Raw genomic sequence first — 23,149 nt, forward strand, 5'->3', positions numbered from 1 at the left:
TCTATTTTTGGTTAGTTGTTTAAATTAATCTCATAAAATATACCAAATTATTTAATCCTTTCACATTATTATTTTAAAATTTTAATAACATTAATATTTTATTTAGTGTAACATTTTGATTGCAAATGGTGAAAACATGTACAAGGGTTGTCTTCTATTAACGCTTCTAATAAACAATGGTAGCATTGCTTTGGCCCGAAACTTGTCCCAAGTAAATCTCGATAACTTTAAAGGAGTTAAAAGCTATTCAGGCTTTATTACGCCTAAACGGATAACTTACTTCAGTTAAACATTACTAGTATTTAAATAGCTTTAATGGTACCTATAACGTTAAAAACGTTGTATCTAAATAAAAAAGGAGCTGGCGGATAGAAATAAATGTTTCTAGGTACTCATTTCATTCCAAGACAAGTCTGGCTTCTTCAACCCGGTTCTGTTTCTTCGAATACAGGCTTGTCTATTTCAGTAATGTAGTCCTATCTATTCCAATGTAGAAACAATAACTTTCCAATAATTACAAAATTTGAAAGTAAAAAACCCTCCTATATTATTTTAAAACCCCCTTAAACTTGGATGGCTGGTTTAATTTACCTACCCAAATTACAAAAAGGACCTTTATATTGCGGACTTTGATAAATAGAATTCTTTACAAAAAAAAAATTCTATATCTTTTATTCATAAAAACTAAAACCTCCTGCATACCTATTTTAGGTCTTGTCTATTTTTTGTCACTGTCTTTCGAATTAACAATTCAGTGTAAAAGAAAAAGACAACACTTCAATAGCTAAAATAGATTTATGAGAGATTTGATATTTTTATGCATAATGGGATACGTATATTAGATTCGATATCAAAGAATATTAGATGAGTAACTGAATGAACGAGTATACCTTATTTGCACTATACAATATAGAAAATAAACAAGACAATTAACAAATATAACGCAATTGGGTGGGGTTACCGATGTTTAGATTCCATTATTTTTTCAATAAACCCATTAAAAGAAATATATACGAGCACAAAATACGTATTGTTGTTTATAGTTGCAATTCTTTCAAATAACCGAATAAGTAGATTGACCGAAATAAAAAAATCTCTATTATAAATACATATTAAGGGTGTACTGAATTTCATGCCGATGTCAGGTCGATCTAAACCCCTGATAAATCAAAGTCATTAATTTCTTAAGAATTAGTTATGATGAGCCAACTAACCAGTAGACTTTATTCTTAACTAAATTTCCTCATTAGTCATCCTCATTACCAGAGGGAGACTTTGTACAAATGTCGATTGCTTGGGTACCTCTGTCCCATTCGTGTTTCAACCGTGAAGCAGTTGTATTTGCATGGCTGTGTTTCGGTTTGAAGGGTGGGATATGGCGTGAATTTATTGGGTACAGAGGAATAACACCTGAGTCCTCAGGAATGGCAACGCATGGGGGGTATCATGGGCGAAACAGTATACTCTGTTATGTCTATGGTACTGCTCATGTCTATATGGGTGATGGTTACCATTTCCATCAGGTGGACCATCAGCTTATTTGCCATTCTAAGTTGTATATAAAAAAAAAATATAATTATAATTTAAAAACAAACAGTGCAGGTGAGTTACCATTCCTTATTGTTTCAATATTCATTATTCAACCACGATTAAACCATCAGATGGATTTGAATGAAAAAAATGTACACAAATGTAAAATAGTAATTAAAAATAGTTATATACCTATTATACTAGGATATTTTATCCTAATTCACGCTGACTAAGCTGCAGTATGTAATTAGAAATGTACTATGTAAAATAAACATTGCAGGGAGTCAGTGGATACAGGTGGCTAAGGATCGTTACGTAGCAGTCTACGGGGGAGACCTATGTTCAGCAGTGGACAGATAATGGCTGACATGATGATGATACGTAAAATAAAAATAATAAATTATCTCTGCCTATTATGTATAAAATTGGTTAAAATATCGTGTACCTCTTTATTTACAGAAATTCAATGAAACAATAGAAAATATTAAAAAAAAACAGTGTGCAGTGGACATATTTAACTTTCTAAAAGACCCAAACTCGAACCCTTCGTACTTTGAAAGTTTTGTCAATAGAGCCAGTGTCAGGTATTGGATTTACCTAGCTAACGCCACGTTTGACTTGAACAATAAATTAACGTATGAGATATTGCCTGAGATTATGAATGAAGTATGATAGTAATAAAAAAAATACGAATTTGATAGACTTTCTTTTATTTATTTAATTTAAATCAATACTTTTAAATATTTTAACATTCCCGCACTTTGTTTATGATAATTTTTGTTTTTTAATATAAAAAATTATACAACATAAAAATATTTTTACGTTAACTAAGCAAATAATGACAAACAAAAAGTATTCGTACACTTATAAAATTTGTAAGTAAATGAATATTAAAAAAATATTAATACTTTGTTGGACCACCGTTAGCATTATGGTCTCTTTCAGTTTGAAAATATGAAGACGGTATTAATGCCCATTCTTCGCGAAGCGCAATTTTTAGTGTTTCTTTACGAAATTGGTCGAACATATATATAAGAATGGTATTTTGCAATTGAGAACGCTGAATATCTACATAATTAGCACTAGAGAGACGATTCTCTTTTAAAATATTAATATACGCTTTGTGATCCCTAATTTATATGCAAGTTTTCCCACCCCAAAAACACTCATGCAACCCCATACAAATACTGTACCGTGTTTTACCGTTGGACATAAATTTTCTTTCTTATATTCCATATTAGGTTTTCTCCATACCATATGATGCCCATCCGATTTGAAAATATTATATTTCGATTCATCTGAGTAAATAACAGTTTGCCAAAAATGATTTTTTCATTAATATATTTTTTTGCGAATTAATCTTTTTTTCTATTAATATCATTTATACAATACTTTTTACGCGCAGTTCTTCCATGATAATCGTTACTACGTAATACGTTCCGAACGGTACTGACAGAAATATGGCAATCATTGATATTATTAAATGGCACTAATTTTTGGATTTTTTTTTTACACAATTTAAAATTTTCCGATCCAATCGAGGTGTGATTTTTGATGGACGCCTGGGTTTGTTTTTTAGTGTTTTAGTAATAGAAAACGATCAATTATTTTTTTGAACGCATGATTGCTGATTATGCAAATTAAAAAATACGACCCATTTTTTTAATACTTGTCACGAGTGCAACTAAAACGTTAATATCTGTATTAAAAAATGAAATTATTCGATTGAATAAATGATTTATGATTTCATTTAAAAAAGCATGAATGTACGAATACTTTTTGTTTGGCTTAGTTAACATAAAAATATTTTTATGTTGTATAAATAATTTTAATGTTAAACTATTTTATTGAAATTCTGAGTAATCACTGTATATAAGAATGGTGCAATTGACTAGGTATTTTTTTGCATATTGCTGTAAAAAATGTTCTATTAGCAAAATTTTGAAGAAATTAAATTATTAGAGAAATTTTTGAAGAAAAGTGTAAATTCTGAGTAATAGTTTTAGTTTTTGTAAACTCTGTACAGTTACATAAGGGAGATAATTCACATATTTAATTGCACCTCAAGTTGTTTTTACTACCTTTTGTAAAAAGAAAATAAACCATTCATTTATTCGTTCATAGTTATAATAAAATATATGACTGAAGGTATATAACAGAAAAAGAAGAAGGAAAAGTAGAAACAGAAAGAATGACCTTTATTTTTGTTTTGTTTCGTCGTTTAATTTGTATGACATGCCAAAATATAGTGAAAACGATACAACTTTTTGATTGGGTAAAAATCCTAAAAATCGCATATATTTGGAGAAAAAATATTTTATGTATTGGTAAAAGTTAAATTCCACATCTGGCAACTCTGCTTAGCATCTGTACGCAAAATTGGGCGCGCGCTATTTTGCGTGCAGATGCTAAGTACTTATATAGATTTAAAAAGTTATAACCTTTTACTATAGTTTAAAAAAAAGTAAAAAATAAGTTCAAACCAAATGTATTTCAGTTTTAGATTGTGTTCCCTATTGCCTGAATTCTCTTATCCCGGCATTTCTCCCACGTAATTTGTACATTAAATGATAGGATAATTAATTGAATGATAGGAATAAATATAGCTTATGTTTTATTCTAAACTAAACATTATTTTTTTATTTCAATAAAAAAACACAGTAAGTGCCTTATGAAATTATATACATACTGTGCTTTGTAAACATAGTATTAAATAAACTGTCTAGACTACCTCGAAATTTAACGTGAAGATTACAAAATGTGACAATTTAAGAAAATATTCACGTGTTTGTTACATTATAATATATCCAGCTAAACGTATTTCAAGGAAATTTACTTACACAACCATGGGATAAGTACATTTTATTCTAACAAAATTTCATATTTCTTACATATTTGAAACAATATTAAAGGCATTCTCTGGAATGAACTGTGTGTAGAATAATATACCTAATTCCAAAAGGGAATAATGCTTAAATTACTAAAATAAAGATAAATAAGTAGAAGAGAAAAACATATTGACGTCCTCAAATGACTGGGATAAGAGCAGGGTGATGATAAATATGATATTATTATTTAATTTTTTAGTGATCAGCTAGATTGGATTTTGCCGTATAGCTTGTCGAAACATATGTATGAGTAACTGAACTGATCCCGTTAGAAGGAATACAGGAGAACACCAAGGAAGCAACTGCGCAAATACCCAAGTAAAGGCTGGCTGGCTCTGTCTCTGCAAATGCCTCTGGCTATTATATGTGTAGACTGTTGTCATTATGGTGAACGTATCTACTCGTAATTCTCGATATGCCCATAACCAAACAAGTCTATATCCATATTGCGCCATAACTTTCACTGCTATACACGATGTAATTGTTAGAAATTGATGATTAATAGGAGAGGTCACAGGGCCTCTATTAATAGTTTCCAGTACTCAGTATCAGATGTTGGTAGTTGCACGCATATTAATGGTAGCGGAATGAAACAAAATAACTTTTAATTGACTTCCTAATAAATGATACAGAATACTGAAAAATAACATTTAGACATTATTAATTGTATATATTATTGACTTATATGAATGACTATAGTAGATTAATAATTTTTAAATTCTTAATTTTTTTTTTAATCTTTATTATTAATTATAAATATTTTGCCTGCCAGCATCTGGCGTAACACGCTTGTCCTTCGATGACAATACCAATGTAATTACCATGTTTACCCGCAAAATGAATATTTAATATTTTTTTTAAACCAAAATTCACTTCGAGTCATGAGAACACGTGAATTATTATTATTATTATAAACATGTAATTCTTTTAAAAAATAAAAGGCTTCTAATGTTTTAGATACAAGAAGTACGGCGGTAACTTCATGGAAATACTGATATGAGGAATTGACCACATGGTGCCTTTGAGCAACCTGAGGTGCTAAAATTCATCATGGATAGATATTGACTAATACACAATTTAAATGTCCAATTTTTATTTTATAATAATATTAATGACACATTTTATAAGGAATTTACGGGAAATCGTAATTTATATACATTAAATGAATTTATATTTATTAAGATCGATTCTGAAGCACCTTTTCTCTAACTTAGCTCTTAATCTAATATTTGAAATTGATAATTCCACGAAATGTTTATTTTATAGACCATCATAAACTAAATTTATGATAATTTTGACTTAAACCTAATAGATATTTATTTTATATTGATCCTTAAACTTATTATGACGCTGTGATGTTAAGTTAAAATTTGAAAGATGAAATGGTGCCACAGAATCGAACCTATTGTGTTTTTGTTTATGCGATTTATAATGACAATCTGATAACCTGTTAAAAGTGGTAACCATCGCATACAAATATGCTGTGCATTCCTTGTTCTTGGTGCGGTTCATGATATTACGTATTGCCATCCCTGCTAAGGTTTTATAATTCTTTTGTCATATGCCACCTCCTTGGCGCGTATATATATGAGACAACACGCAACATGGCTATCTATTTTATAGACTAATGATAATATTAAAGTATTCATTTTTACTAGACGAATATAATAATTATTTAAGTAAATTGTATAAGGTTTCTCATGTTGTCATAAAAAATGTAGTAGCCTTTAATGGAACAAAGAAGCCATGACGAATATGTATTGTAAATTGAGCTAAATAAATTAAAAAAAAAAAAACAATAAGAAATTATTATTTTTATTAAATATAAAATATTTTCGATTGACTTACAATAATATAACAATATATAAAATTGTGTCTCTCGTACAATGCTACTGTAACATCAAGTTTAACAATCGAGCAAGCACTACTGAAGGTAACTAGAAACTCTTTGCCAAAAGCAACAAACTGTACATTTTCACATCCTGAATCTGTCTTTATTGTAAGTAAAATTAATTGATTATTAATTTTATTTGTTTACAAAATTACAAGATATTTTTTCTAAATAAAAAAATATTTGCAACTGGTTTTGTTATTTCGATATTATGTAATCACTGTTTGATTTATTATATTTCTGGCAAATCCAAGATTTATTTTCATTGTAATAATACAACTAATTATTAGAAAAAACAAGTAATAATAAACTAAAACTAAGTGCCTATACATATTAAAATTTGTATTGCAAAAATACAGTAAAAGCACAAAAAAAAGTGAGTTTCCATCAAAACAATAAATGTTAGGTCCCACCCTTTCTCGCTGTTAAAGATGTAAGTTCTAATGTCCAGTCTGCCATTACAGATGTATATATATATATATATATATATATATATATATATATAATATCTTCCTTGGATATTCTTATAAAATAATATACAAAATGAATATTTCAATAATTAGATTATCTACAATGATTATTTTTGTATATAAATATAATGCCTGTCTGGACTGTACTTAGTAATGAATTTTTTGTTTTTTACAACGTTGGTCAAGTTGACATTCTAAAATTTTTAAATCAAAATAAATTTTAATTTATTAAAAAAAAAAAAGAAGAAGCATTAATTTTTCACGTGTTATATCACATACATTCATAATTATCTCATTTCACATCCATCCGTCCTCTAGAGCTTTCCTTGTGCCCATGTACGAAGTTAACATTGAAACATCTAGTTCCACTTTATAAAAAGATCTTGTATAACTGTCTTGAAAAAATAAGTTTTTTTTTTTTATTTTCCGGCGCACCAATTTTATTATTGTCCAGATGTTTGTTTTTTTTTTTTTATTTTTTACACTTAATATTACCGAATAACCTTATACATTACAAAAATTATGGACCATGACGTCCAATGACTAGGTATTTTAATTAATTGATAGTAAAAATTATTACTTCAAATTCTGAAGTATCAGAACACCTTTATCAATATATTTAATTATCACTCTTTCTCTTTTTAGTCATTTATCACTGTTGATTTTGTAATTTTTTGGTATGTGTATGTATTTATATTTTTCTCATTACATGATCAATTATATAAGTACTACGTCATGGTCAATATTCCATCAGTAATAGAGGAATCTTCATCGGCCACCTCATAGAAGTATGTTGTACTACGTCTCTTATATCTCAAATAATACAGCACGCCCCCAACAATTACAAATACAAAGATCACATTTATAATAACACTGGCGATTAAACCCGCAGCACTATAATAATATGTAACTTTACCATTTTCTGGTAACTCTACAACGTTTTCTATTGTTCCGTTTGACGAATCCTGGACATGGAAATTTTGAGGCTTACGGAAAGGGAGGTCCCTGATGAAGTAAGAAATCAGTTTCTGCGCCTGTTCTGGTTTGTCGATTGGAACTAGATGCCCTGCGCCGCGTACTAGGACTTCAGTCAACCGGCCGCCACTCTTAACGTATCTATATAAAAAGTAAGAAAGTAAGTAAGAAAAGAATACCATATACTTAAATGCCGCGTGTTTCCTCTTTCTTTCATTTTTCTTTTTTCATCATCATCTCATTTCATCATTCCATCCTTCCTTCCCCGTGGGTATTGTAAGAGGCGGCTAAGGAAACTTAATGGTCGTGGGATGGGCAGCGGCACCCTTTTTAAAACATCACTGGCAAAACCCCCCATAGGGAGAAGCCTATGTTTAGCAGCGAACAGTTAACCGCTGATATGATGATGATGATATACTTAAATAACAAATGTTAATGGAATTATATTAAAATAGTCCCAGAGATATAAACTGTTTCAAAAGGAAATGAAAGTAAACCAATAATTCATTCAACCGTAAGACAGTGTGCTGATGTTCAATAGAAGTAAAAATTTAAAATTAGAATTCTGTTAAATCATAATCTAGTTTTACTTAGAGAGTGTTTGTGTGATAATTCACACAACACTCTCTTCTTTCAACTTCTACACACTACTTCAACAACTCTCTAAGTGAACAAAATTTTGTTGCTATTTTGTTAAGTTTTATTGAAACAAACAACACTAAGAAAAGACTATACTAAAAAAAATGAGTTACTAGATATACGAATAAGTTAAGAGTTTGCACATATCTTTGTGTAACCTCAAAGAGATATAAACCTGCTAGCTGAACTTCCCTTCCCTTCTCACTTCTTCAAATATTTACAATTTAAGTTATCTGTGTAGACCGTATTCTTTAATATCAAATACTGACGGTGATAATAAAATAACATATTATCGTCTTCGGTCATCAACCTGCATATATAATTATGGGTCTTACCCGGCCACGCTGTCGTTGTACCGCCACGGAATCCTCGTCGCTGTTAAGAAATTCTCGCGTTGACTCCAGTACCATGAGCGGCGGCGTCCTTCTGCACTTAATACACATGGTGCAACCAGATCCAACTGACCACTGAAAATGTATACATTTAATATTATTGTACATTTCAAATATATAAAGCTTAATTTTACAATTGATTATTTTTAACAACAATTAGTTGTAATCAATCACGTCTCGTCTTTTAAACTTTGACTGTGTTTTTAGAAATTAATCTACATCGTTTGCAAAATTCCATTGTAACCGCATAACGGACCTTGATTATTAATTAATTATTAATTACTACATTACTAAAACAGTTTAACATACCAATATATTAGTATCCTGTAATTTTCCAAGAGAGCCTGAATTTTTGGCGTACTGTCCTTCAAGAAATCTGGTATTAATTTTTGATGAACAGTGCCATTCGCAAATTCGTATACAATGTCCCCAACGTGTATGGCTTCTTTTATTTCATCTTGGTCAACGAAAGACATAAATCCACTAACATTTATATTGTCTTTCAAAATATTGTAACTTTGTTGAAGCATCGCCATTTCGTCTAATTTGTCTAACAACTGATTGCGTAACTAAAATAATAAATGTAACATTTAATATATATTTTATAAGTAATATGTAGACTAAACCACAAAATTATTTAATTACAAAATAATTAAAAATAGAATGTTAGGGGTAACACTTTGACATTTAAATAACTATTTACCTTTGCATACAAGTCCCGGATCCAATTTTTGTTTGAATCTATACAGATACAAAACTAACTTCTCTAAAATTGTTTGAGTCTGAGCTATTTTAGACTATGTTGTTGTCCCACTGAAATGTTTAATTTATGATTTCCCAGAGGACAGGATTTCCCATAGTCTGAGATTGCTTTTCCAATAGTCAATTAGTGATTGCGTGACAATAGGATTTTACTAATATAACGTTTCTCAGATTTGTATTACCCAACATTCAACACCTTTATTGTACTTAAATTATACTCACATGGTTTGCTAAAATATAATCGTTCGCATTTATAGCTTGTACATAAGCGTCTTGTAAAGATTTCACCGCTAAAACACCTTGAGAATCGATCAAACCCCATTGATAATAAATTCTCGTGTAATCCACTATTTCTTTGCGGTTGAAAACTGGATTACCTAACATCAAGCCCTGAAATCAGTTAAACTTTACGTAAATCTACGATTATATAGATAGAGTGTCTCCATATATATGCTTTTAAAAATACAAATGATTACACTATAATTAAAAATGGGACACAATTTTTAATTATAGTGTATTTTATTGAAACTCAATAGATGTCTTCATTCATTTAGATCCTCAATTCAAAGTCCACATAGTCATACTACAAATATATAGAAATTTAAATAAAGTTTTATTGCATTTAAATTATGATAAGAGGTTTTTTAAATAATAAAGAGTTAACAAGGTACCTGTAGATTAATGGGATCATCTCGCTGCATTTTTTTCATTTGTAATATTTTATAGGCGAATGCAGGAACGTAGCGGCCGGCATATGATTCGCCTGCAATATACAGCGGCGCCTTACGTAGCTCCGGAAATATGGTCATGAATTGTTGCAGAAAATTGTATAAATGCTCCGAACACTAGAAAGATAGAATATTCAATAAATTAGAAAAGAAATAAATACCTATGTTTCAAAAAAAGAATCGAAGAGAAATGCGTTTATTCGTGACCCCTTTTCAATATACGGTCTCGTACTATTTAATAAAAAGTTTAGTAGTAAATAAAATAACCTTTAATTCTTTGCCGAGAAGGAACCAGCCAGAAAATTGGACTGTAGGGATGTCAGTATCTTAGAACAGATGGTGAGACAAGACCCTTTCTTCGGGATTCATAATAGGATTTACTTTGTATAATCCACCGATTTAAATGCACTAGCCTGTTAATATTAAATTTTCAGTGCTAAATGCCTGTTCAATTCAGCAAGTTAGGAAAGCAAAGTAAGTAAATCCTATTATGAATCGTTCTGTGGTTCATACATAAGTAATCACATGTTTAAACATAATCTTACCTAATACATAATTCATTCATGATTACACAAATCTCGAGTACATTGATATACGAGTTGAAATGCAGGCGTTAATGTACAAAATGCACATAGTTTGAGATGCAATTGGTATTATGCGACGAATCTATTATTCTTTAGGATTATTTTAACATTTTGAATGATGTATAGAGACATTTTCTTGTCGATAAAACAGGAAGAATTTTCAAACCGCAGAAAGTTCTAAATTCGGCTGTATTTGTATGCTAGGGTATTTTAAGAAACAATATATATTTTGGGCAGGAAGGAAGATAATATGGAAAAAAGAGGTATTACGTATAAACATGGATGGTTGTATGTGTGGAAAAAAAAAAGAGAAAAAATGTGAAAAAAATCGTGTGAAAAATGACGTGACTAGGAATGAATAATGAGATATGGTAAAAGAAAACATTATGCTGACCCTCAAATAGATAAAGAGTTTAATTGTTTCAGTTTGAAGGGTGGGATATGGCAGTGAATTTACAGGATACAGAGGCCTAACACCTTAGTCCTAAGAAATGGCAACGTATGGAGGGTATTATTATTATCCATGATACTGCTCATGTATATAGGGGACGCTTACCACTGTCCATCTGGTGGACCGTTGCCATTCTAATATGTATAAAGAAAATACATATATTATGCTACTACATAGATATTTAAAAGATTTAAAATAAATGTAAAAGTATAATAAAAATGGTGCACCTCATCCATATTTTGTATGAATCCCTTGTCACTGTCGGTAAAGCTGAACCCAGTCCCAACAGGATTATCGATGAACAGAAGAGAATGACCTTTTCCCCACGATGTATTCCGCACTGAAATTATACACCTGTATGGATATTCAATTAAGTATATTTTCACAAATCTCTACAACTCGACATACTTCTTTTTCTGTTTTTATTGTTATTGCTACGAAATAAAATACTATTTTATTATTAAAAGAAATAATTCATGATGAACGTGGCTTAAATTATTCTCCGCAATATCACTCGTATTTTATTGTAGTCTAATATTATAATCTATAATTTTGTAAATAATTCCACGAATAAAACAACTGCCTACTTTAATCACTATGAAATTAATGTAAGACTGATACAGAAGTATACCGATTGTAGGTAGGTAAGCAGAATTGATGAAGATATAACTTAACATGCGCACAAAAGAAACATTTTTTCATATTTTGACAATTTTAATTTACCAATTGTAGTGTATGTAAATGTTATCTATATCAACACTAATTGTGTTTTTTGTAAACGTTTAATTTTTGGTGCGTTAACACTTTTTCAACGAAACTTAGGTTTTTTTTAATGGGTAATAATGGAATGGTAACCCCGCCTGCGCTATCGGTATACACTGGCGGGGCACCAGTGAGAGATAATAGGTGACCATGAAAGCAGGTCAGTTAGCCCGTCATGACGAATTCCACTAAAATTAACCACGATGGTTTTTAGAGGGAACCGTGTGGAGTTCGATCTGATAGAGTGTATTGTTAGCAATGGATCAGACCTTATTAATAACAATCCCTTTACCTCCAATTTAGTTAAGTTTAAGAAAGAGTTTTACTTACACTTTAATTTCGTTTCGTATTCAAATGGTCCAATCTCTTCAAATAGTCCCGCCAGGCTAGTGACCCCCGGACCCCCTTGCAACCATATGATCCATGGAGTTTCCGTCACATTTTGATCAGGTACAGGGAAATACCAGAAAAATAAGTTGGAGTTATACCGCTCGTCTACCGTTATGTAACCAGAATAACTGACCACATTAAGGAACTGACCCTTGTCAACTGACGACAGGTTTCTAGCTTTTTCCGTTTCATTTTTCTTGATGTAAGGAGTGAGTATTAGAGCAGGAGATGCTGTAGCCACAACCACTGCATTTACTGCCACACTGAAACATATAATTTTAAAAGAAGTTCATTCGCGACGTGCATTTGCTTGGAGTGGACGTGTTGTTTGTTGTTTATAATACGTGAATACTACTACATATTAGTGTTATAATTTTTAACATTATGTCTTTACAACGCACACCACCCCAGTTTTCCTCAAGTCCTGATATTGCTACATCATCGTTATCAGTGACGGACAATACTTATATAAATCTGCGAAAGCGAAAACAACCAGAAAACGAAACTACCGACATGTTCCGTGAGCTCGAAAAAAAATTTAGCGACCAGTTATGTATTTGGAATAAGAAAATTGATGAAAGTATTGTGGACGTAATATCGACTGCAGTGAAATCGTGTTTGTCGGATGAACTTGTGAAAATATCTACCGCTTTGTCGGAAATTAATACGTCAATACTTCGACTCCAAGCCGACAATGTCGGTATTAGAGAATCAATAAATAATTTTATTAACCGTCTTTCGGCTGTGGAGACCTCATTGAGTGTAATAGATCAGCAACAGAATATATGTGAGCAACGCATATGTACCCTCGAGCATAATAGTAAGCCCCTGAATGAGTTACCGGAATTAATAAAAACATTAGAATTTAAAATTGGTCACATGGAACAACAGGCGAGAGAATGCAACATAGAAATATCCAACGTACCAGAACGGCGTAACGAAAATCTTTTGGCAATCACAACTAATCTTGGTGCCGCAATAAATCAAAAAATATTATCAAGTGACATCGTATCTATACATCGAGTGCCCCACGCCTCACGGGAGGATACCCGTCCCAAAAATATTATAGTGAAATTCACCACAAAAATTTTGCGTGATAATGTACTTGCTGCATGCCGTCTCAAAAAAGGACTCAACTCTGAACAGCTATCGGTGTCTGGTTCAATACACAAAATCTATGTAAATGAACATTTAACAGTGAAAAATAAATTATTGTTTCGTGAATGTCGTCAAAAGGCAAAAATTCAAAACTATAAATACGTGTGGGTTAAAAATAGTGTTATTTTATTACGTAAGAGTGACAACTCACCTGTCTTGGCAATCCGTACGTTACATGATGTGGTCAAAATTAAATAATACCTTTGAATGTATCATTAATACAGTCAATGGTGTTCGTTATATAAATTTAATATATAAACATAGTATAAATTATATTATCATTAAGAAATCTTTTACCAGCTGCATTGTCATTTTTGCCAATTTTTATACTTACGCCTATTATAATTTAATGTGTGTATCAGGTACTCTAAAGTATATATATTATTCGAAAATAAATAATAGTAATATATATATAGATAGATATATACCTTTTTTTATCGTTTAAAGGAAAATATATGAATAATTGTTTGTCTATTTATTATCAAAATTGTCGAGGCTTAAGGACTAAATTGCACACGTTACACATGAATATTTTATTGCATAATTACGATATTATAATATTGACTGAAACCTGGCTACATGCTGACATTCTCGATAGTGAATTTATTGATAGCCGCTATTGTTTATACCGTTGTGATAGGGATCGAATATCAACGGGGCGAAAAGACGGCGGTGGGGTGCTCGTAGCAGTGCTGCGTGGGCTCGCCGTGCTACCCTGCTTACCGCTCCCGGTTGCCGTATGCCCATCGCCAGCACCTATTATTGACTTCGTGTTGTTGGAGATACGCTTATGCGGCGGTATTACTAGCCTACTGAGCGCTGTTTACATTCCACCAAATCAGCATGTAGATATATACTCCTCATACACAGAATACATTGAACATATAGTATATGAACGTAACATCCAAACATACTGCATAGTTGGTGATTACAATTCATCTACACTTGACTGGCATTCTAATGGACTACATCTACAACCAGTTCTTACAAGTAGATCTACTTTAATAGACAAAAAACTGGCATCCTTTAGTACTGAAATGAACTGTATTCAGTTGAACACTGTAAGAAATAAAAATAACAAGTTATTAGACCTTGTTTTAACTAATATAGTAGACTGTAAATTGTTGCCTGCGCCAGTCTCTCTTATTCCGGTAGACGAATACCATCCACCTTTTTACTTTCTTGTCCCTGTCAACTTTAATTTAAAGTGTATACCTTCTAAAATTAAAACTTATTATTTCTTTAAAGGCGCTAATTATTCATTAATAAATGAAGAATTGTCTAAAGTAGATTGGGATGATTTATTTAAAGATAAATCGGCTGAATCTGCCGTTAATAGTTTTTATGAAGTTATTTATGGGTTAATAAAAAAACATGTTCCAGTTAAATTCACAAAATCGTCTCGCTTTCCGCCTTGGTTTACATCTTCTTTAATACATATTTTCAAAAATAAAAATCAGGCGTGGATTAGATGGAAGAAGTATGGAAATAGGTCAGACTATGAAATTTTTTCTTTATATAGAGAACGTTTTAAAAAGGAATCACAAAAATGTCATAGAGAGTATATTTGTAGGGTAGAAAGTAGTATTAAGGATAATATAAAATTTTTTTGGACATTTGTTTCTAATCATAAAAATATTGATGACATTCCTAACTCGGTTTACTATAAAAATAAAGTAACTGATGAGCCACATGAAGTATGTAGCTTATTTTCAGATTTTTTTCATTCCGTCTTTGAACCTTCATCTGTTACAGAAGATTTTAATATGGACAATGTTAATTTCGAATCTAATTATAGTAATGATACATTAATACACAATATAACATTTACATATGGACAGATTTCCAAAGAACTTAAATTGCTTGATGCATCGAAGGGTACTGGCACTGATAATATTCCAGCAATTTTTTTAAAATTTACTGCTAGTACTATATGCAAGCCCTTACATTATCTATTTAATAAATGTCTACACGAAGGTGTATGCCCAACTATTTGGAAGTCAGCACGTGTAGTGCCAATTCATAAGGGTGGTTGTAAAAGAAATATTGAAAATTATCGCCCAATTTCAATCTTGCCGGCTCTATCAAAACTTCTTGAGAGACTAGTTCATAATATTATCTATCCGATCATACATAATAATATTATTCCCCAGCAACATGGTTTTGTAGAACGTCGTTCTACAAGTACAAACTTACTATTATATACGAGTTATCTATTTGACACACTAGACAAAAACAAACAGACAGACAGTGTATATACAGATTTCCGGAAAGCTTTTGATACAATAGATCATAAACGTCTTTTAGAAAAAATTGCGTATAACGGTATACGAGGCAATCTTTGGCGATGGTTTAAATCATATATCACAAACAGAACCCAGAAAGTTATTATTAATGGATATGAATCTAATAATGTACCTATAAGTTCAGGAGTGCCGCAAGGATCAATTCTAGGGCCCCTACTATTTATTATATTTATAAATGATATTTACACATGTTTTAATTTTTGTAAAATTTTATTATATGCAGACGATCTTAAAATTTATCATATAATCGACACTCCTAACGATCATATACTTTTTCAAGAAGATTTAAACCGTTTCACTGCATACTGTAAAATTAATAAATTAACTCTCAGTTTGCATAAATGCAAAACTATAACCTTCACAAGGAAACGAAATATTAGTAATTTTTCATATACATTATGCAATTGTGTCCTTGATAATGTACAAACAATTAAAGATTTAGGTCTTACATTGGATACTAGACTTGTGCTTGATACACATATTGATAATATTGTTGCTAAGGCATACAGAATGTATGGTTTTGTAATGAGATGTACGAATAACTTTAAGAAACCCACTACTTATTTATATTTATATAAAAACCTTATTCGATCTCAATTGGAATATGCTGTAACTATATGGAATCCTATTTATAAGTTTTACTGTGATAAAATTGAAATGGTACAGAAAAAATTTTTGCGACGTTTACAATATAAATTTTCTCATAACCGTCGTTCATATGACCAATTATTGTATAAATATAATTTGCAAGACTTAAAATCAAGGCGCATACAACTAGAGATTATGATTCTGTATGATATTATTCAGGGTAAATATGACTGTATTTCATTAACAAATCAGATAAATTATAAAGTTCCAGTGCGTACACAAATGAGAAATTCACGAAGACAAGAATTGTTTGCAATTAACAGATACCGTACCAATTCCGGTATTCGTTCACCCATAAATAAATTTTGAAAATATATAATGACAAATTTTATAATATTGATATATTTGCTACTAAACCATTAACTTTCAAAAAAATGGTAGCTAAACAATTAGTAACCTCCTCCCTCTCTCAGGAATTTAGTAATGCGTGCACATAATTAATAAATTATAAAATACATGTGTATAGTTAAATAACTTTTTTTTTTTTTTGTTGGTTGTTTGCATAATTTGTACCGGTGACGTGGTTGTGTCAGCTCCACTTCTCGGCAATAATTGCATGTTTATATACTTTCTTTCTTTATATAGCAATCTGTAGTTAACGTTGTTGGTAGTACTATTAATCACATTTAAATGTAATCTTATTATAATTATATATTGTATTACTGTTTGTTAACTTTAATAAAAAAAAAAAAAAAAAAAAAAAAAAAGTGAATAAAATAGAAATTAGATTTTTAAAATAATTATGTTTTTTAGCTTTAATATTATATGTGTACTCGTAGATTGATGTAACTACTAATACAGAATGAAATGTTTTGTAATTTTTTAATCATTGATTCATAAAATTTCTATCCAAAGCATTGGGATCCTAGGTGTCGACATCTCTAGTGACGTACAGTTCCGTGGGAAGCTGGCATTCAAACTCGGTGTGCTTAATAGAGCGAAGCAATACCTCACGCCGGATCAACAACTAATACTCTGTAAAACGCAAATCCGGCCCCACATAGAGTATTGCTGTCACTTATGGACGGGAGCACCTAGATGCCAGCTTGAACCTTTCAACTAAATGCAATGACGAGCTATGAGAATTATAAACGATCCCAGGCTTACAAGCGGTATCGAACCTTTAAGTCTAAGGTGAAATTTCGGCTCACTCTGCGTGTTCTACCGTTTTTACAACGGATTGTGCTCAGAGGAATTGTTCAGTATAATGCTCAAGGTTATTTTCTACTATCGTACAGCTCGCTATCGACAAGGAGTTCACCCCCATACCTCAGAGCCTGGATGGTTACAGCACAATTTCAGAGATGTTTCCTCCCACGAACAATCAGGTTATGAAATGAGCTCCCTCTCGAGAATTTGCCAGGAGATTACAGTATAGGGTTCTTTAAAAAAAAAGTAAATAGGTGTCGGCAACACGCGCGTAGTCAGGGGTACTACACGTAATGCGTTCATAGGTTATGGTAACCTTACAATCAAGTGGGCCGTATGCTTATTTGTCACTTCAATGGTGTAAAAAAATCTATTGTATTCTATAGCATAAGTAAAACCTTAGTAACGTACCGTTAACAATTTCGATTACATATAATATTTCTATTAATACTCGTAAATGAAGGCGATAACAAGTAATATAATTAAATAATTTTATATCGTTCAATAAATTATTAAGAAAATAAAAATATATTAAAATACTATTTTCCTGAGTTCTTTCTTCATCTTACTCCATCATTCTCTCCTGTTGTTTGTGTGCTATTAAATATGTTAACGTCTATGTATCTTTTTGTTTATATGTATATATAAGTTTGTATATATTAGTATCTATATAAGTGTACGCCACTACCCTTTCGTTTTTTGACGTGCTCTACCCAAAGGTTGTCTGGAAGAAATTGCTTAGCGATAAGGCCGCCTTTTGTATCATTTATCATTGAAATGTACTGTATTTATTGTTTTCTAAATAGTGCAATAAAGTGCAAATAAATATATAAAATAAAACAAAGCAAACATAATTAGTCACTCAACGGAATGACTATTTAATTACATTTTTTACATAAAAATTACAAAAAAAATTATAGAAATTAGAAGAAATAATTTCTTGATATAAATACCTATCCAATTTATCAGCTGTAATGCAATATGTAATAATCTCATTACAATGCATCAACTATTTTGAAATACAACTATATTGATGTATTCTTGGTGTTATCAATCTGACGTTCCCGATAACCTAAAGTACATACAAATATAGTTCACTCAATGCTAGCTATTTATACACTTCGCTAAATAACTCTTTGAATTCATCGCATATAAGAAAAGAAGAGGTTTCTACGAGTATTAGCGCCTAACAGGCAGTATTCAATCAGTATATGTAATTTATAGCTCTTAATTACGCCAAGCCTTTTATTTGATTTTCGACATTTTTATTAAATTTCTTAATCATATTTATTTATTTATTCATTAGTACAAATATGTGTACATGGCGGACTTAATGCTAAAAGCATTCTCTCCCAGTCAACCATAGGGAAGTGTCAGAATACTCGAATGCGGTACTAGTAATTATTGATATGGATACATACTAAAATTACATATATAAACGAATAAATATATATGAATACAAATATACTTACACATATATGGCATATACTATTTTATACACGAAATCTGCTCAGATAAAGTAAAAAAGTGAGCAAGAACGTTTTTCTTGAAAGACGGTTTAGTTTTTTATACAAATTGAAATGGTAAACGAGCTAACGGCCTATCTGATTAAAAGTGGTAACTATTGCAAATATGTACATATATACATATGTACACATGCAGTGGCGTAACTATACTTTTTATCTAAAAACGATTGACGTTGTAGTTTTATTTTTATATAATAAATACATCACTAAGTAAATATGCACACAGATACCTCATTGGAACCTTCAATATCATTTATCTTGACGACGATAGTTTCTAAAAGATGATTGGTGTGATTATTTTCCTTCAATTGTTATCTGCTATTGATGGGGTAACAATTTACATATTGTTATCAGCATGATCAGAGATCAGCAATCGGTTGCATCAAAGCGTATAGCGATGAGGTCTTATTTATTATATTTTTCGAATAATATAAAAATATCTTGGTTGTACTATAATTTTATATCTATATCATTAATTAATACTACGTTCCACACATAAACTGTCCACCAGTTTCGAGAATACCTTGATAACTACCAGGTGTTGTACATACTCATGCAGCTGTCAGTCTGAGTCACTATGTAAGTAACCTTAACTTATTTAAAGTAAACAGGAATGTGAGAACAGGAAAATACTTCTGGCAGTTTGTTTTTAACATACAAGAAACGTCAAAGAAATTGTAGACAGATCTCCCGAAAAATTCTAAATTGGAATTTAAATTGATAGAAAAATGCCGAAACGCTGAGAATAGAGTACTCTTACTAGAAGGATGTTCAGTCGTCCAGTCCTTTTCCTAGGCGTATTGTCTACTTACGAACGGGAGATCAATAAAAGACCGATATAAACATCACATTAAGAATTTTTTTTCTAGCTTGGTTTTACTTTAAAAAACATCAGTTTTAAGTACTTGTATTTCTTAAGACATTTTTGATATTTCCACACGAATTAATATATAAAAACAAATACCTATCTACTACCTATAAAAGAAAATATCTCATAGGGATACATTGCCACGAGTTGCACATAGATAGATAACTAGATACTCTTTATTGTTTCCTCCATAAGATTACAATAGTAAACTTCTTATAAATACAAACAATTACAAGAAAACATTACACTAAGAAAACAATGGACGGCCTTATTGCTAAGAGCGATCTCTTCCAGGTAATCTTTGAATGGAGTAGAGTAATATTACATATTTTACCTTTATTACCTTAAAGATAATCATTTAAACTGAAGCCCTTTACTTTTTGCAAATTCTATTTTTTCCACCTGTTGATCTTCTGAGTCAAAGTTCGTAAGAAAAATACTGTTCCTACTATACTATTAGATATTTCAAGATTATATTTCTAATATAACATTAATTGTGTATTAAAAGTAACACACTAACGAATCTTGCACCAAAGTTAACCCTTTCATTGAAAATTCCGCGAAAGCATTTGATCCTTGTGATAAAGCAGCCGTACTGCTAAAATGATAGCATGACACAACCACGCAACAACTGTTCCTTCTTGTATGTTTATTAATGTATATGTAACATAAATTATTGTAAACTATTTATTAAAAGATGTAAACCTGGAAATATAATTAGCAAAGGACTGAAGAAATGACCCGAACACTTTTACCCTGGTATTGAAACTGGAGCAAAGAAAAACTCCCTAAGCCTCTCTCGTGACGCAGACGATATGAAACTGTATATGACTATATATCTATATATGAATCTAATTTAATGATATTATTTAAATGAAAAGTTTGTTTAGTGTATGTATAAATAAATAAAATAAATAAATAAAGTACCGAAAGTATAACTGAAAGCGACTGTAAATGCATCGCCCTTCTACTAATCGAAATAATTCAGACCACAGAGTAGGAAATTAAGGTTATTTTTGCCAATACCGTTGCTGAAATCAGATCGGTTTACCGCCAAAATCAGAGACTTTAATGTCTCCGTGGCTGTTGCAAAGCAGATACTTCGCTTGATTCAAACCAGGTGTTGAAAATACGTGAGCTTTGCATAAAATTGTGCAATAAGATATTACTACTGACAATAACTTTGAAGACAGTCTTGTAAACATAATAACTTATAAACATAAATATTACAAGTTGACCTTATGTGTGTATAAACTACTCGTACTCAGCTTTTTACCTTAGTAAAACCAGATAAATTGTCACTGTGCCAGATATTATGAGTTTTAGTTAATTTACTGTTAATGGCTTCCTATAAATATGCATACCTTTTTTTAATATTGACACATTTTGTTTAAACACAAAAAGGGGGGTAGTGAAACTATTTTTTTAATGGATGATAATGGAATGGTAACTCCGTCAACGCTTATAGTGTTTTTTAAATGGACGATAATGGAATGGTAGCCCTGCCTGCACTAACGGTGTACACTACCGGGGCATCAGTGAGGGATGAAAAGCTAGAATAAAAAGGCAGGTCTGTTAGCCCATCGTGATGAATACATCCGGAATTCAGCACTATGGTTGCCAGGGGAGACCACGTGGAGGTCGACCTGATACGGTAAATTGCTAGCAATGAGGCTGGTAGTTCGCATTACTAACCCCTCTCTCCCTTTAATAAAACTATTGTAGCTATGAATGAAGTTGAGCATATTATGCTACATTAAATACCCTACAAATTATCGAAGATATTTAATATTATCAAAATGGGCTCAGTGAATTAAGAACAGAATAACATAAACAAATGGTATACCTACCTACACCATAATAAAAATCCGGTTCCAAATATCTCCATTTTCTTTGGTAGGGAGTTACCGGTATAGTAACACAAACAAACGCCTTAATATATCAGTTCCGTGATAAATTTAATATAAATGTTTACTCTGCATACACACAGCGACTCAATTACTTCACAATGTCACTTAATCAACGAGAAATTCTGCCGAAAGCTATAAATTCATTAGCAAATTGTGTTAAGAATATTTAAAATTATAGTAAACACATGCCGCGCGCCATACGAGACTGTGTTCGCAGAGCATACTAAAGTGAATTGCGTTGAATGCATGATCTTGGCCAAGTCGACGCTACTTCTGACTCAGTCGATTGGTTGCGTCATTGTAATTATTTTTAAAAAAACATATCCCTCAGTTGTCCTCACTGCTCGGTCAGTGAAGAGGGTTTGATCGGTTAAACTATAAATTATTATTATATACACTAAAAAAATGTTACATTTATAAGTTTAGTGCAATATAAGCACATTATTGTATGATTTACTTTGCATTAGCTACATACATAATGCAAGGTGTAATGCATTTCGCGCGTAATTTGAACTGTACGCTAATGACATGTAGATTCTTCTAGGACAAAAACTTTCACTCAATCAAAGTCAAGTGTGAATAACACCTAGCCTATAAAAAAGCAACAATGTAGATAACAGGAAATTAATATATATGGAATTTGACATCCAGTAGCTTTTTTCAATATATGCACAATGCATTTTTACGCTCTGAATATTGCTTTGTATACAGGTCTCATATAAAGTTTTATTCAATCAAATTTTATTGAAAAACGAGGTTTTTTCAATAGATGATAATAAAATAGTAACCCCGCCGACGTATACCATTAGCGCAGTGGGGGATAATAGAGGATGAAAAGGGAAGTCCGTTGTCCCATCGTGACGAATTCTACGAGAATTAACCACGATGGTTTCCAGGGGGAACCACGTGGAGGTCGACCTGATTGGGTATATTGCTAGCAATGAAATGTTTAGTCTCCATTACTAATAATCCCCCCCCACCCACCCAATCCAATACGAGTAGGTGAGTATCAACGCAAATTTTTAAATATGAATACACAATATTCTGTTTTAAACTTTATTTTAATAAAACGAGGGTACAGGTTAGTATTAACATAGGAGTGGGAATAAGTTACAAGACAAG

General features: G+C 31.3%; 1 protein-coding gene and 1 long non-coding RNA gene across 2 annotated transcripts; one reads left to right on the forward strand and one right to left on the reverse strand.

Moving 5' to 3' along the window:
* The first annotated feature begins 4,309 nt into the window (after window positions 1–4,309).
* On the forward strand, window positions 4,310–6,453 carry LOC128202401 (uncharacterized). The gene is made up of 2 exons (XR_008253756.1): window positions 4,310–4,805; window positions 5,376–6,453. It is a non-coding gene; the product is annotated as an uncharacterized LOC128202401 (long non-coding RNA).
* LOC113513889 (vitellogenic carboxypeptidase-like) lies at window positions 6,218–22,266 on the reverse strand. Its single transcript, XM_026897870.3, has 8 exons — window positions 21,968–22,266; window positions 12,403–12,725; window positions 11,538–11,650; window positions 10,219–10,392; window positions 9,770–9,937; window positions 9,095–9,354; window positions 8,729–8,860; window positions 6,218–7,895 (listed from the first exon to the last, which is right to left on the reverse strand). Exons 1-8 carry the CDS (start codon window positions 22,003–22,005, stop codon window positions 7,508–7,510), a joined length of 1,596 nt encoding a protein of 531 aa, XP_026753671.2. The 5' UTR covers window positions 22,006–22,266; the 3' UTR covers window positions 6,218–7,507.
* Window positions 22,267–23,149: the final 883 nt, after the last annotated feature.

This window comes from Galleria mellonella, unplaced genomic scaffold, assembly GCF_026898425.1.
Source record: "Galleria mellonella isolate WM207_F2 unplaced genomic scaffold, CSIRO_AGI_GalMel_v1 utg93, whole genome shotgun sequence".
In the NCBI taxonomy this organism is placed as follows: domain Eukaryota; kingdom Metazoa; phylum Arthropoda; class Insecta; order Lepidoptera; family Pyralidae; genus Galleria; species Galleria mellonella.

Bases quoted from the DNA above. Each gene is read 5' to 3' on its own strand.
- LOC113513889 (XM_026897870.3), bottom strand. From the start codon at position 22,005: ATGGAGATATTTGGAACCGGATTTTTATTATGGTGTAG. The intron at 10,393-11,537 runs GTGCACCATTTT...CTATCTTTCTAG, and splicing joins TCATACAAAATATGGATGAG to TGTTCGGAGCATTTATACAA. The intron at 9,355-9,769 runs GTGAGTATAATT...TTATTATTTTAG, and splicing joins ATTATATTTTAGCAAACCAT to TTACGCAATCAGTTGTTAGA.